General features: G+C 59.7%; 1 protein-coding gene across 21 annotated transcripts in view; it reads right to left on the reverse strand.

Moving 5' to 3' along the window:
* Positions 1 to 13610, reverse strand: part of CTNND1 (catenin delta 1) — a 30078-nt gene that overhangs the window by 8532 nt on the left and 7936 nt on the right. For 12 of the 21 annotated variants that reach the window (XM_086895370.1, XM_086895374.1, XM_086895369.1 and 9 more), the window contains 5 exons: positions 4966 to 5081; positions 3892 to 4205; positions 2800 to 2871; positions 2397 to 2555; positions 1673 to 2205 (listed from right to left, as the gene is read on the reverse strand). In XM_086895370.1, the coding sequence (XP_086751496.1) occupies positions 1673 to 2205; positions 2397 to 2555; positions 2800 to 2871; positions 3892 to 4086 (959 nt within the window). In that variant the 5' untranslated portion in view covers positions 4087 to 4205; positions 4966 to 5081. Of the gene's footprint in view, positions 1 to 1672; positions 2206 to 2396; positions 2556 to 2799; positions 2872 to 3891; positions 4206 to 4965; positions 5082 to 5288; positions 5489 to 10464; positions 10931 to 13610 lie in introns of those variants that run through there. The other 9 variants (XM_086895381.1, XM_086895378.1, XM_086895376.1 and 6 more) reach the window with 6 other exon arrangements.

The raw sequence follows: 13610 nt of genomic DNA on the forward strand, positions 1-13610 counted from the left end.
GGGATGCTGCTCTCCCTGTTCCCATCCCTGTGAGCTGGGCAGCCAGTGTGGATGGTAACTGAGAAGGTGGGGGACACGCCAAGTTCAACAGCGCCTGGATTCCACAGATTGCTGTGATCTTTATCGCTCTGCCCGGGGAGAGAGAGAGCTGGCTCAGGGGCCCACCAACCTATCTTTCATACCCTGAGCCGTTCCTGCAACTCCAACAGAGCTGACCTTCTCCCTCTACGTGACCCACATCCCTCAGTCTCCCCACCTGGCTGCAGCTCCTGCACTTGACTCCTGTAACTGCCTTCCCCCAGGATGTGGCGGAGCAGGAGCCCTGACACCTTCCCGCACAGCAGAGAGGACTCATAGTCTCAAAGGCCACCCAGGGAAAGTACACAAGCCAGAGTCTCTGGCTGGCCAAGCAGCCAGGGGCTGGACACACCTATATAACCCCTTCTGCCCAAGATGTTCCCTAAGGGACCAGGACCTGATGGCCAGTGCTCAAAACTGCCAACACTGGCTTGTCCTGGGCTGCCCAAGGAGGGAGAAGCCTGGAGCAGCCCTGCCTGCCCTCCTCCAGCCGGCACAAGCTACACAAAGCAAGGAGGCCGAGGAAATCCATCTGGGTGAGCAACCGCCCCGACTGGTTCACCACAGCCCAGAAGCACTTGTGCTGGCACCAGCCACAAGGACAGACAAAGCTGCTTCTTCAGTCCCTCCAGGAGCCAGGACCTACCATGGATTTATAGTGCGCACCTGGATCAGGCAGACCTCCGCAGGGGCTGGGAAGAGCCTCCTTTATCCCAGGTCTCTCCTTGTTGCCTCTGTTTTATGTCCCAGGAGCTTAGGCTGCCTGGGCCCACTCTGGGGCACTCAGGAGATGCTGACACAGTCCCTTCCCCATTTCCAGGACTCTGGCTCAGCCCCTCACTCCATTGCTACCTCACCATGCCCAGAGCCATCCCCCAGCACCTGCCCAAAGCCCTGCTGACAGCCCAGCCAGGAGGAGAACAGGAAGCAGCACTTGTGCAGAGACAGCTGGCACAAGAGACATGGGCAGGAGTCATGGCCTCAGGCAGGTGACATCCTGAATGCCTGGCAGGGCAGGAAAGACCACCAGGACCCTGCTCTGGCCTCTGAGGACAGCATAGCCCAGCAAGCTGGAAGAGCTGCCATCACCACAGACACACAAAGGGGAGAGGCTGCTGCTGCCAAACAGGTTGAGCAGCTTCTCCCAGTCGGGCTGTGCAGGAAAGCTCCTGGGGCACTGTGAGGCCGAGCCCTGCTCACCCCAGCCTGGGCTAAGCTCCCCTTCCCTGGGCTGCTCTTGGCTCAGGGAGAGCACCATCACGGGACTGCAGTTGCTCCCGACACACAGCCCACACAGGCACCGCTCCCAGAGGGATATGCCACACTGGAGCACACACAGCCCTGGTGGCACAGAGGGAAGGGCCTGGAGCTACATCCAGCTGCCCACTGGAACTCCTCGCTGCAGGACAACTGGCTCTGGCTCAATTAGCACCCAGGTTTAACCACCAATTAAGCAGACAATTAGAAGCAGATACAAATTTTCTCCTGTGTGAGCTGCGTGTGACTCAGCTCACGGTGTTGTGGTGCATGGTCCTCCTTCCTCCAAATAAAGTTCAAGGGACCCCAGAGCACCCCAGAGCCTCCTGCCACATACCTGAGCCGCCGCCGAGCATCAGACGGGGTCCCCGCCCTCCTGGCCGTGCCATAGTCAGACATGAGCCCGTAGTCCACATCTTCAAAGCCCACGCTGCGCTGGTCATCCTCCAGGCCGTAGGGCTCAGGGTGGAAATGGTTGAGGTCCATGTTGCTGCCCCCAACACGCACCTGGGGCTGGGGGCCATAGATGTCCTGGCGGCTGGGGGCCCGGTAGGTGTCCATGGAGGGGCGGTAACGCTCGTCGATGCGGGTGACGCGGGACAGGCTGCCGTAGCTGTGGTCACTGCCTGGGTACCCGTCCTCATAGGGGCGGCCGTAGCCATCGGGGTAGTGGTAGTTGCGAGGGAGGGTGGCTGTGCCCGCCTGGCCCAGGTAGCTGCCAGGGCCCCCGTTGCCGTTCTTGCGGAAGTTCCTGTCCATGGTCTGGACATAGTTGCTGGTGACGGGGGACGTTTCCAAAGGCAGCCCATCAGGCCCCACTGGCACCTGCTGCACCGTCCGGGTGGTCACGGTCTTCACCACCTTCTTCACCTGGCAGGGGTGACACACGTGGCAGGGCACGGTCACATCAGGAAACCCACCGTGTCCCTGTGTCCCCAGATTCCCCTTCCAGCCCAGCACTTCAGGAACATTTCACACCCTGTTTCAGCTCATGGCAGAGCACCCAGCCACCACAGTCCCCCACCATGCCCTGTCCCTCCATGGTGTCCCCAGGCCCGTACCGTGGTCTCTGTACGCCGAGTTGTCCCATCATCTGACGTCTCCACAGACACGACCGACATGGCCCCTTCCGGGTCTTCCTCCATGGTGTACGTCTCCTCCACGATCTGGCCCGGGTCCTGCATCCTGGGGATTGTGCTGTACAAGAGGTGGCTGTGGTCCTGAGGGGAGAAAGCAACAGGCAGTCAGGCCCTGTCACCAAACTGGGCCTTCCTGGCCTCAGCTGGACGAGAGATCTTTCTTCACTGGGAGCCCTGATACCTTTTGGAAAAAGGTACCTTTAAGCCAGAGGGGCCACATGAGGAGCCCAAATCACCCTCTCCCGTTTTGTCTAGGGACATTGGAGCCATGTACCCTCCCAAAGCAAGCAGGCTGCCCACAGCCATAGGGCTGAGCTCCCCCTACCTGTGGCCCGTTGAGCTTCAGATCTGAATATTTCTGCCTTTCCAGGTCAGCATCGCCCAGGAAACGTCCGTTCTGAAACACAACAGGGCAGCAGGCCCATTACTACACCAATCTCCCACGGACCCATGCTCATTTCCCTGCAGGGCCCTGAGCAGCCCATCTCATGCACCTGACAGACATCCACCATGCAGCCCACCGGAGCCCCCAGCAGAGGAACACACTCCTCAGGAGGGCTCTGTGCCACATGCAGCAAATCTCCTCCAGGTCAGCCTGGGCAAGAGTTGGAGGAGACACCTCAACATCCTAGCTCTCCCATATGCTCCTGATGGAACAGCCACGACCCTTCCCTGCTCCCTGGCAGGGCCCTGGACACCTTCTACAGCTCCTGACAGAGGAGCCACCAATGACCCCAGAGGCCCCCTGGGCCTGAGAGAACCATGTGGAGGCCGATCACAGGGTGCTGCTGTTTGACACCTGAACTCTTCCTCTGTCCACCCTGCCCTTCCCCACAGGTCCCTCCTGGCACCACCACCTTCTACAGCCAGAAAGGCACCTGGCTCCTGCACACCACCACGCACCAGCCCTCCAAGCACCACTCTCCAAGACTGAGCCCGAAAAAGTGAGGAGACACCTCAAGCCAAGGCAGATGAAACCACATTTCCAGCCCTGTAAAGAAGATCTCCCATCTCTGGTTTGGCCATGTGGGGGACAGACAGATTCCAGGGATTTGCCCTTTGTCACACACAGAAGGAGACACACACACACCCCAGCCTCAGCATTTCAGCTGCCCTCCAAGCAGCCGAGCAGGATGGGGAGCAGAGATACCCTGGAACTGACTACAGCCAACCTCTGACCTTCCCAAAACCAGAGCAGAGCCAACCTGGCAGCAAGACCCTCCAGGCTGGCACCTCCTCTCCTGAATCCTCTGTCTGCCAAAGGAGGTCTGCACACCCCCAGACCGACTCCAGTACACCAGTGCCACAAGAACAGCCGGGCCCTCCTCCACCTCCCGTATCCAAGGAGGGCTGAGGGGAGGCAGCTCCAGGGGCTCCAGGAGCCTGTGCACGCCCCTCTGCCGAGGGGGTGTTTTACCTGGTGCCGCCGGGTGAGCGTGCCGTTGGCCAAGCCCGGGCCGGCGTCCTGTGGGGAGACCCGGACTCGCTCCAGCTGGGCTGAGACATGGCGCCGTTCCTCCTCCAGGGCCCGGGTCAGCTTCTCGAACTGTGCCTCCTGCTCCTTGACAGAGGCAAGGATGCTGGCGGTCGACTCCACTTCCGAGTCGTCCATGGGTGACGGGTGCCCAGGGTGGGCAGGGCGGGGGGCACGGGGAGGCACAAGCAGAGGCGGCTTGGTGTCAAGGTGAGGGTGGGAAAAATGACCCAGAAGGGCAGGAGCCCCTCTCTTCACTGCACACGATTTTGGGGGAGGAAAGGAGGAGAGAAGAGCGGTCAGAAGAGACTGATTTTGTTAAGGCAGATTTTCAGAACAGGGGAAAAAAAAAAAAAAAAAGAAAACTCTTATGGCATTAACACCCATTCCCACCCATCACCAGAGAGCTGGCAAGAGGGTCCTGGAGCAGGATTCAGATGCAAACTGTCCCAGCATTAAAGCTTAGAAAAGTGGCACTGTGGGGACAGATGGTCCCCCCAGCACAGCAAACAGCTGGGGCTGAGCCAGGTTCAGAAGCGCTGCTGTGGGCTGAGGGAAAACCTCATGGGCAAGGAAAAGCTGCGGGCAGACAGTGCAGGAGGGGAGGGCATGTCCCCGGGGTGGGGCAGGGGACACTCCTGAAGAATGGTAAGTGACCCACATCCTATTGCTTCCTCCAGGGAAGGGCAGAGGGAGAGGGCCATGTATCTGTTCCCTCCTCCCTGGTGCAGTAAGAGATGGGGAGACAACCTTGGCTCCACAGCTCCTTCCTAGCCAGGAAAGAGGACGGAATGCAATGGGATCCCCCTAAAGGGGATCCCATGAGCCCTTCTGAGTGCTGCCAAAACTCACCACCCTCCAGGTATCCACCAGGGCTCTCCCTCCAGGGATCCTCAGCCCACAGACCTGGGGATGGGCTTTGGCCTGGACCCCCCCAACACCCCCGCCCAAAGGAGAACAGCAAGTGAGCCACAATCAACATTTTGGTACAGAAAGGCAATATTCTTCCATACAGACCTGTCAGAGGAAGCTCAGGTTTGATTGGCAAAGGCACGGGACAGCCAGCTCTAGACGCAGAGAGTCATGGGAGAAACAGCCCAGCCACCACAGTGAGGAAGCAGGAGGGAAGAGAGCTGCAGGGACAGCAGGAGCAGGTCAAAATCACACACAAGAACCCCTAAACAGGAGGTAGGGTGGGCAGGGAACTGGGAAACGGGCATCTCTCTCCCACCCCCTCCCCTCTGAGGGATGGGTCTAGAACGGCTGGTGGGCAAACACGGCACTGCTCCCACAACAGCCCCCCAGCTCCACAGAGACTCCACACCCCTCACTGTTCCTACCGACAGGAGAAACGGCAGAGGCGGAGAGGAGCGGCCAGGGCTCAGCCCTCCACCCCTCCTGCTCAGCCCGGCCGAGTCCCTGCAAGCCCGAGAGGTTTTCCCAAAGCTGTGCAGTCATGGCAGGCATGTGGGGACTCGCTCGAGCCGGGCAGGCAGCACAGAGGCTGCTTTCCCACGGTCTCCAACATAGGCTCTGCCCACTCCACTCCCCGGTGCCACCGCCCCAGAGGGCCGATAAGGACGACCCAGGGCCGAGAGCTCACGCAGGCAGCATCCCTGTTCCCACCAGCTTGTGCAGCCCCTCCAGACCCAGCCTGCAGTACATGCTGGTGCACAGCAGCTCAGTAAAGTCTTCTGATCTGTCAAACCCCTCCTCACTCCTCGTGTGGCTCTGCTCCCTAAAGCCTCCCTTGGGTACAGGTGCGTGTCAGCCACGGTGGCACCGCCGCAACGGAGCCCAGCCATGCAGGGTGGATGTTTTCCAAGGGCTTTGGAGGGTGCCCACAGCACGTTCCACCATCTGGTCACTGCCACTCTGTCATCTGCCTTCATCAATAAAAAAATCCAGTTGCTCTACTTGTGCCCACAAGGTGCCCAGCAGGAGAAGGAGCTGCGGCACACCTGGCCCAGCCATGGACCCCGGGAAGAATGCAGCCCACCACCCTCTGGAGCCCAAGCAAGCTCTTGGAGGTTCCCAGACATGACTCCTGGCTCACACATGTTGCTTTCCACCCCTCCCACCTTGCAACAGGTACTCCCTGAGGCTTTTCCAACAGATTGGCTCCCCAAGCCTTGTATGGAAATGCAGGGATAGCTCTGACCCTTGCTGCTCACCTGTCCTGTGCATTTTCAGGATTCTCCAAAGGAGAGGCCTGGTGCCTCCCAGAATGGTGCTGACACATCCCAACTCTCATCCCTGAGTAACACTCCTTATCTCTGGTGGGCTACTGCCCACTTTAAGCAGGGACACAGATCCCAGCCTTTCCAGGGCTCTGTGATGGAAGGGGACCAGTTCCTTGCCACATCCCAGCATTGTCCAGCAGGACATGGACCAGTCCTAGCACCCCAGACACCCTATGCAACTGCAGCATCCAAAATCCCAGCCAGCAGTCCCCCTGGCTTGTTGGGTTTGTTTCCAGAATGGTACTTCAGCAAACCCTTTAAAAGATGGGAACAACCCCCTGTGGAGAAGCGATCCTCCACAACACAGCCTTGTCCAAGCAGCTTTGCTCCCTGGCTGGCCCTCAACAGTCCTGATGCAGAAAAGGCAGACTTTTAGGGTGCAGGAGGGCAGAGGCAGCTCCCTGAGTCCAAGCTGAGACTTAGCTGGTCTGGTCTCACAAAGAGGATCATGCCTGCAGCGAGTGTAGACTAGCAGGGTCTGGCTCTGTGAGAATCACAGGCAGGAGAGACAGGAGCCCCAGAAGGTCCCCTTGGTCCCACATGGCTGCCAGGCAGGGCCCACACAGCCCACAGGGACACCCCAGCCCCAAATCTCCACCTCTGCACATTCCCTGGGAATGGGGCTGGGAAACATGGACACTAACAATGAAACTTGCAGGGCTGTTAGGGCCCCAGATAAGGGGCTAGAGCAGCTGCAAGGCTGTTTCCTTCCCGTCCCTTCCACAGGGAGTAAACACAACAGTAGGGGAAGGAACAGGATAGGTCCCGCACCCTCCGGCTCCAGTGGATGCTCAAGAAGGGGCCACCTGAGGGTCTCCCAGCAGGATCAGGCCATGTTAAACAGAGAGACTCAGTGTTGGGGGGCTGCACTGCCTACACAGTTGTCATTCCTGCCCTGAGCACTGGACATGGCTCCATGATGTGCGAGGAGTGCCAGCAGAATGGGGTCTCTCCCAGTTTTCCTCTACCACCAGGACAGACCAGCTCCCTCCACCCTCGTTCCAGCCACTGTCTTCATTGATCTGGGATTAAAGACATAATTACAGAGAGGCAGTGCCAGGTCCAGAGAGGTCAGCAAGAGCTGTCCCCACAGACACAGCCAGCACCATCCCAACTGGAGCATGACCATTCCCTGGGTTTGGCACACAACCCCCAAACCCAGCCCTACTCCCCCCAGCTGTGAGGAACCTGCCCCACATTCAGGGACAGGGCCCCTTGACAAGTCCCAGTGCCATCTGGGGCACTCAGTGGCCATCTCTGGAATGAGACAGGGAGGGCAGGAAGGGGAGAGCCTCAGCTATGCATCCTGCTCCCTCCAGCCAGTGAGCTACTTGTGACCGTGCAAAGCCAAGTACACAGGAACCCGCAAGGGTGAAATTCCAGGGATCGCTTTGCGCCCATTCCCCCCTTACTCCCCCCCCAGCCTCTGAAGATCCAACTACAGAGCATTCTTCCAGAGCCAGACCCTGACCAGCTCTGAGGATGGCTCATGAAAGCCTTTTCATCATGGGAGAGGCACTTGCTGACACACCCGTTACTTAAAAACCCCAGCAAGCCAAAAATATTTCAGTTGGCTCAGTTCAGGGCAAACCAAAAAGCTTAAGGACAAAGCACACCCTGAGCAGCTTCACCCCAGGGGCAGAATCCTCTCTGTGCCCCCAGCAATCAGTAGGAGGGGACCCCAGGGAACACTGCATCGACCCAGGAAGTTTCACACCTAAACCCCCCTGGCCTTATCTCCCAACTTCCTGGCACCAATCCCACCCTGTGCTGTGCCCACAGGGCCCAAAGCCAAAGTGGGTCCACTGGAAAGATGTCTCAGAGCCTCGAGAGCAGAGTCCACTTGCTGGTCAGGAGGCAGCTGACAGCCCACTTGTGCTGGAGCTTCCATACCATGATCTTCCCACCTGGATAAAGGCATCCCAAACCCTGAGCCCTCCACAGCTCTTCTGCTGCAGTGAGCTGTGACATGGAAGGTTCTTCCAAAACCTCTCCCCCCAGCTTCTCTAGCATTCACACAGAACAAATCCCTTGCCTGGAAAAACAAATTTCTAGGGCCAAACCACAGACATACCCACCTAGAGTTCACCTGCACCCTCCTCTGCCAGAGGATAGAGTCCAGGCCTTGAAGGTTCCCAACCAGAAGTGTTTTCCTGGAGTCTGCTATGGAAAGATTAACCTGGGGGCCCAGACCAAGCCAGCAGATGGGGAATTGTACTCCACAGGCCTCCACAGGGAAAATGGACAAGATCCTGCAGATAAGACTCAGGCTGGAGGCTCGACAGGCAGCACTGCTGCAGCACAGGGGATCTCTGGCACAGTCCTCTACATGGATTCTTCCAACAACCTGCTCCAGCCCTGCTCCACGCCCCAAGTCCCTGGAGAGCTGTCACCCAAAGGTCTTGGGATCCCTGGGGCTAAGGCTGCTGCCTCAGCACAGTTGGGCAAAGTTCAACCCAAGCACCTACAAAGTCAGAATCTCCTCTGCCACATCATCCCTGCCCCAGCACCCTGCTAAGGGATGCACCAGACTCACTGCCATTGTCCTGCTGCCCCACTGGAGGAGGAACAGAACTGCATCAGCTCTGTCTGCCACATCCCAGCCCTTCACACAGCTTCACTGCTTGTCTGTGACTCCCAAACACATGTCCAGCAAGGTTTGTCACCACGGCCAGACACCCTTGGCAGCCCCCCACACCGTGAAGCAGGAGGAAAGCCCTTCTCCAGCTCTACCAGAGCCAGGATGGACACAGCCCCTCATTCACGCTGTGTGGGGCTCCTGGGGCAGACCCACCTGCCAGGCTGACAAAGAGGGATGCGCTTCTTGAGGAATTTTGCAACACAATCCTCAACTCCACTCCAATAAATGGCCTTTCTCAGCCCAAGGGCCTGAGGAGAGCCAACTGGTTGCCTGCTCTCTGAAAGCCCTCAGCACTAGACCCTGTCCTCAAGAGAGAGAGGAAGCAACAAATTCTCCTGGTTCCAGCTGCCTATCATGATGCACTTAGGAAAAACAGAAACACCATCAATAATTCAAGCCTGCAATTGTCCGAGCGCTTGCAGTGCACTTGCTTTGCACAGGCTCACAGCCCAGCTAATTCACCACTGGCTTCTGGTCAGTCTCAATTACCTAAAAAATAAATGAGCTGGCATCCTTGGCATCTTTCCTCATGTCAAGCACAGGGTCCAGGCTCACAAATCAACCCTTAGACCTCAGTCTGGCTAAAGCAGCAGGGCATGGGAGTAGAGACCACAGGCCCAGGCTCACCTGCTGGTGGGCAGTAGATCCAATATCCCTGTACAGGTGAAGCACAGTTTTGGCTGTTTCTCTCCCAAATCCAGAGGCAGGAAGGTACACAGCCATCACCTCAGAGTAGCCCATCCTGGAGGGACCCCTGCCCCCACTCCCCAGCCTACCCTGGTCCTGCCAGACCTTACATCAGGGGACAGGCTTCCCCACCTCCTGCTCTGGGCTCCAGCTGCCTCCCTGGCCCCCAGGAGGGCTCATCCTGCTGGCAGGTCACAGAGAACAGCAGACTTTGGGGAGGCTGGCAGGTAGTCAGGAAAGGGCTGCTCCAGCAGCAGGCTGGACACCGCCTTGGGCGACATGCCCTGGGTGCTGGTCACGGTCATGACAGAGACAGGAGCCCGGCGGGTGAACACCCAGGAGCGGCGCCACGGGCAGGGACAGGCAGGGAGCTGTTCCTCCTCCGCCCTTCACACCCAACTGGTTGGACTGGCAGCAGGATCGCCACCTGGCCTACCCCACCTGCCACCCCCAGTGCCAGGGATGATGGCCACGTAGCCGGGATGGGTTGGGAAAGCCTCCCTTCGGAGAGGGGAGTCACCTGGAGATGCAAGCCTGGCGCAGATCGCACCTTATAAGGCAGCGGGCCGGCAGCCAGGGAGCAGGATGAGGAGGGAGCGATAAGGGCAGGGTGGGGCTGGAGGGGAGGAAGCAGAAGGAGGCAGGAGCGTGGGTCGTTCCCTCAGCCAGGGCAGGGGGCCGAGAACGGAGATACCGATCGGGTCTGCAGGACGGGTCTGGACACAGCCGATGGTTGTGAAACACGGGCGATCCCCTGGGGAAGGGATCTGTCCCTAGCTGCGCCGAGGTCACCCGGCCGGTGCCACCCCAGCAGAGCGAAGAGTGAGGGAGCCGAGCACGGAGCAGTGCAGGGTCGGCTGCAGGGGAGCTGGGATTGTTCTGCTGGAATGCCAGCAATCCTGCGGCGGGGCAGCTGTCCTCCCAGGCACGCTGGGGGCCACTCACCCCTCTCTGAGCACGGCCAGAACACAGCATGCCACAAGCTCCTTCTCTCCAGGAGAGCAGGGAAGCCGCCGACCCTCGACTGGATGGAGTACCATGGCGAGAGGAAGGGAGATGAGCTTCCCTCGGCATTTGCAGGGAGGAGAGGGCCGCAGGAGGGCAGCCAAGCCGCTGGGCTCCAGGCAGAGACTCTGTCCACCCACAGCCCCCAAGCGGGACGGCCACAGGGCCGGAGCCTTCCTGCCAGCAACATCCTGCTGCATCCCACTGCCCACGGACGCCTCAGCAGCCCTGCTGCCACGGGGCACTGCTGCGAGGGTCCCCAGCCTGGGGACAGCAGCAAGCAGCGTCCCTGCCACCCCTCTGCACCAGCCCCACGGCTCACACCCCCAGGCCCAGGAGATTCACATGTCGAGAGCCCTGCAGCAGCACAAAGGCGGCTCTCTCCTCGCTGTGGGAATTCGCAGCTGAGCGCTCGGCAGGGACAAAGGGATTTCACAGGCACATCCCCAGCCGGCGGCCGGCCTCCCTCCCCCCGGCGTCCCCGCTTCCTGTCACAGTAGCACCAGACCTCGGGGGCGCAGCAGCAAACAAACACCCAGCGCCGGATTCTGGGAATTGGGCCAGAGCATTCCCGGGGCAGGCCACGCTCCGGCAAGCCAGCGGGCTCCTGCTTCACCCCAGCGGCTCCCGGGCAGGGGGAGGCAGCAGCCCCCCGGCTCTGCCACCGCGGCCCCGAGGCGAGCAGGTGAGCAGGGGGGATTGCAGGGCAGCCCCCTGCTCCACCCAAGGAACAGTGGCTACCTCGAAGGGTGACTTGAGCTGTCCCCACGGCCACAAGGCTCAGCGGAGGCTGGCGTTGGGCTGAAGGTCAACGCGGCCCCCCAGGCTCCAGCCACGCCAATGTCCCTGCCCTTCACCCGTCCCCCCACCCTCTGCCGGGCTCAACTTTCCCATTCAGCTGCCTCTCTCCCTCAGGGAAAACAAACACACCAGAGATAAGGGCCATATTGGCAGAGTCCAGGGAGCAAAGTCCCCTCAGTAAGACCCGCGCCTGCCTGCCCAAGCCGAGGGCACGGCAGATGGGGGAAGCTGCTCTCTCTGGCTCCTCATCCCAGGGGCACACGAGCTGCTCCAGAGCTCACAAGTGCTGCTGGCTGTGCCCAGAGAGGCTGCAGTGTGGCCAGCATTCCCAGCAGGATTAGGAGCAACCTCCCTTCATCAGGCCATGGGCACAAGCACCTGCAGTTACCTGAGGCAGCCCAGCACCTGGAGATATGGATCTGGGACCCTTCCTGGGCATAGAGCCCTTCCCACAGCCCTCTTCCCAAGGAAGCCACTTGAGATCATTTCCTGTCCCACACCTGCAGCTCCGGGAACCGGTTCTGGCTTCCAGGCCCTGCTCCAACCAGTGGACAAAGGAGCAGAGCCTGGAAGCACAGGGGAATCTCACTGGCACCAGGACAGGACCTGCACCACTAACGGGCAGCCAGCAGTATGTGCCCTTCTAGCAAGAACAATTCACCAAGGAACTTTGAGCATAAGTGCGTAGAAGGGCAGGAAACAGGGCCCCCCAGCCTTCCCAGCAACCCCACGCGGAGTCTCCCCACACAAAGGGTACCCAGGCACCCCTGAGGCAGACAGGGCACCCTTCCCAATTCCAGGAGGAGACACCCTCCCCTCCCCACACTGAGCAAACAGGTGAAGTAGCATTTGGTGAGGGAGTGGCCAGGAGGGAATTGCCGAGATTAAGCCAAGCCGGCCTGAGGGAGCGGCCCAGGAGGAGTGGGACCCCCTGCCCCCCCTCGCCCCAGCCAGCCCGGACTCCCCGAGCAGGTAGGGCGGCCACGGGCTGAGTCAGAGCACAAACCACGCGGGGCTGGGCTGAACACCTCCGGCTCCGGCTCCGCATGACCTCATCAGGTGCCCGGCTCTCTAATTGCACGCGTGTGTCTGCTGGAGATGGCTCCGAGGGCCCTGCCAAGAGCAGTAATGAATGGGTGAAGGAAAGCCACTGGAGAAGCATCAGGCAGGAGCCAGGGAGTGAATCATGGCTGGAGGTGGGGAAAGGGGGTGCTGCAGCAGGGTGACAGCAAGTCCCTCAGAGTGCTCTAAGGCCCCACAAGGTGCACACACAGGCTAGCAGGAGCCAGCATTCACACAGAGGAGCAAGGAACAAACAGAACAGTGGGGCAGCAAGACTCCATCCTACCCCAGCCCCCTGGCCAAACTGTTTGCACCCCCAACCCTCTCACTGAGAAGCACCTTCCCAGGCTCCTGTGCGAGCTGAAGGGAAGGAAACCTTCGCTTCCTGGTCAGACGGGAGATGACATCGTGGCTTCCCTTTCCTGCTGGTTTCTAAACACGACGTCCTGCCAAGGGCCACTCCCCACTGCCCCTGGCCTGCATGCAGACGATCTGGAACCAGGCTGGGAATGCCAGACATGGGCACCACCACCAGCCCAGCCTCAGCCAGCTATGCCAGCCAGGAGGTCAGCATGGCCCACCCAGAATATCAGATGCCTGGCCTTCCAGCTTGTTGGAAGCAGTCTGCCACCAGGAAATACATCCAACTGTTAATCACCCATAGTACTATCACATTCCTGTCCAGGGCTGGGAGAATCCTATGAGGAGAGGATGGAAGATGCTGTTTTCCAACCCCATGAGGCTCTGGCTGTGCCCCAGAGATGGGTTGGTTACCTGCAGAGCTATGGCAGCACCAACACCAGAACCCCAGCACAACATCTGCCCCCTAAGCCGGTTCTCCAGCCTCCCTCACACACCTCATGTCCTTGTCTGCACAACTCCCTCAGAGCTCCTTGACACTGTGGGGCTGCCAAGGCTCCTGAAGGCACCTGGGAAGCCAAGCATGAGTCCCCTCAGAGGTCTCACGGCTGCCAGAGCTTTGCTCCGCAGGCTCATCCACCTGCCCTTCACAGGGCGGCTCCTCTTGCTGCCGAAAGGAGAATGGAGAAGGGAATTGAGTGGTTTTCCACCGCAGCCAGCTGCTGTGGACGGACCCTGGGCAGAGATCAGGGGTGGCTCTGCCACACCAGTGTTTTCTGGAGGTAAAAGCAGGCAAAAAACAGACGAGAAAGCAAGGATGGCACAAAGCCAACCTGGAGAAGGCAGGCTCCCCACATCAGAGA

The sequence above is a fragment of the Cyanistes caeruleus genome, chromosome 6 (genome assembly GCF_971803275.1).
Source record: "Cyanistes caeruleus chromosome 6, bCyaCae1.hap1.1, whole genome shotgun sequence".
NCBI lineage: Eukaryota > Metazoa > Chordata > Aves > Passeriformes > Paridae > Cyanistes > Cyanistes caeruleus.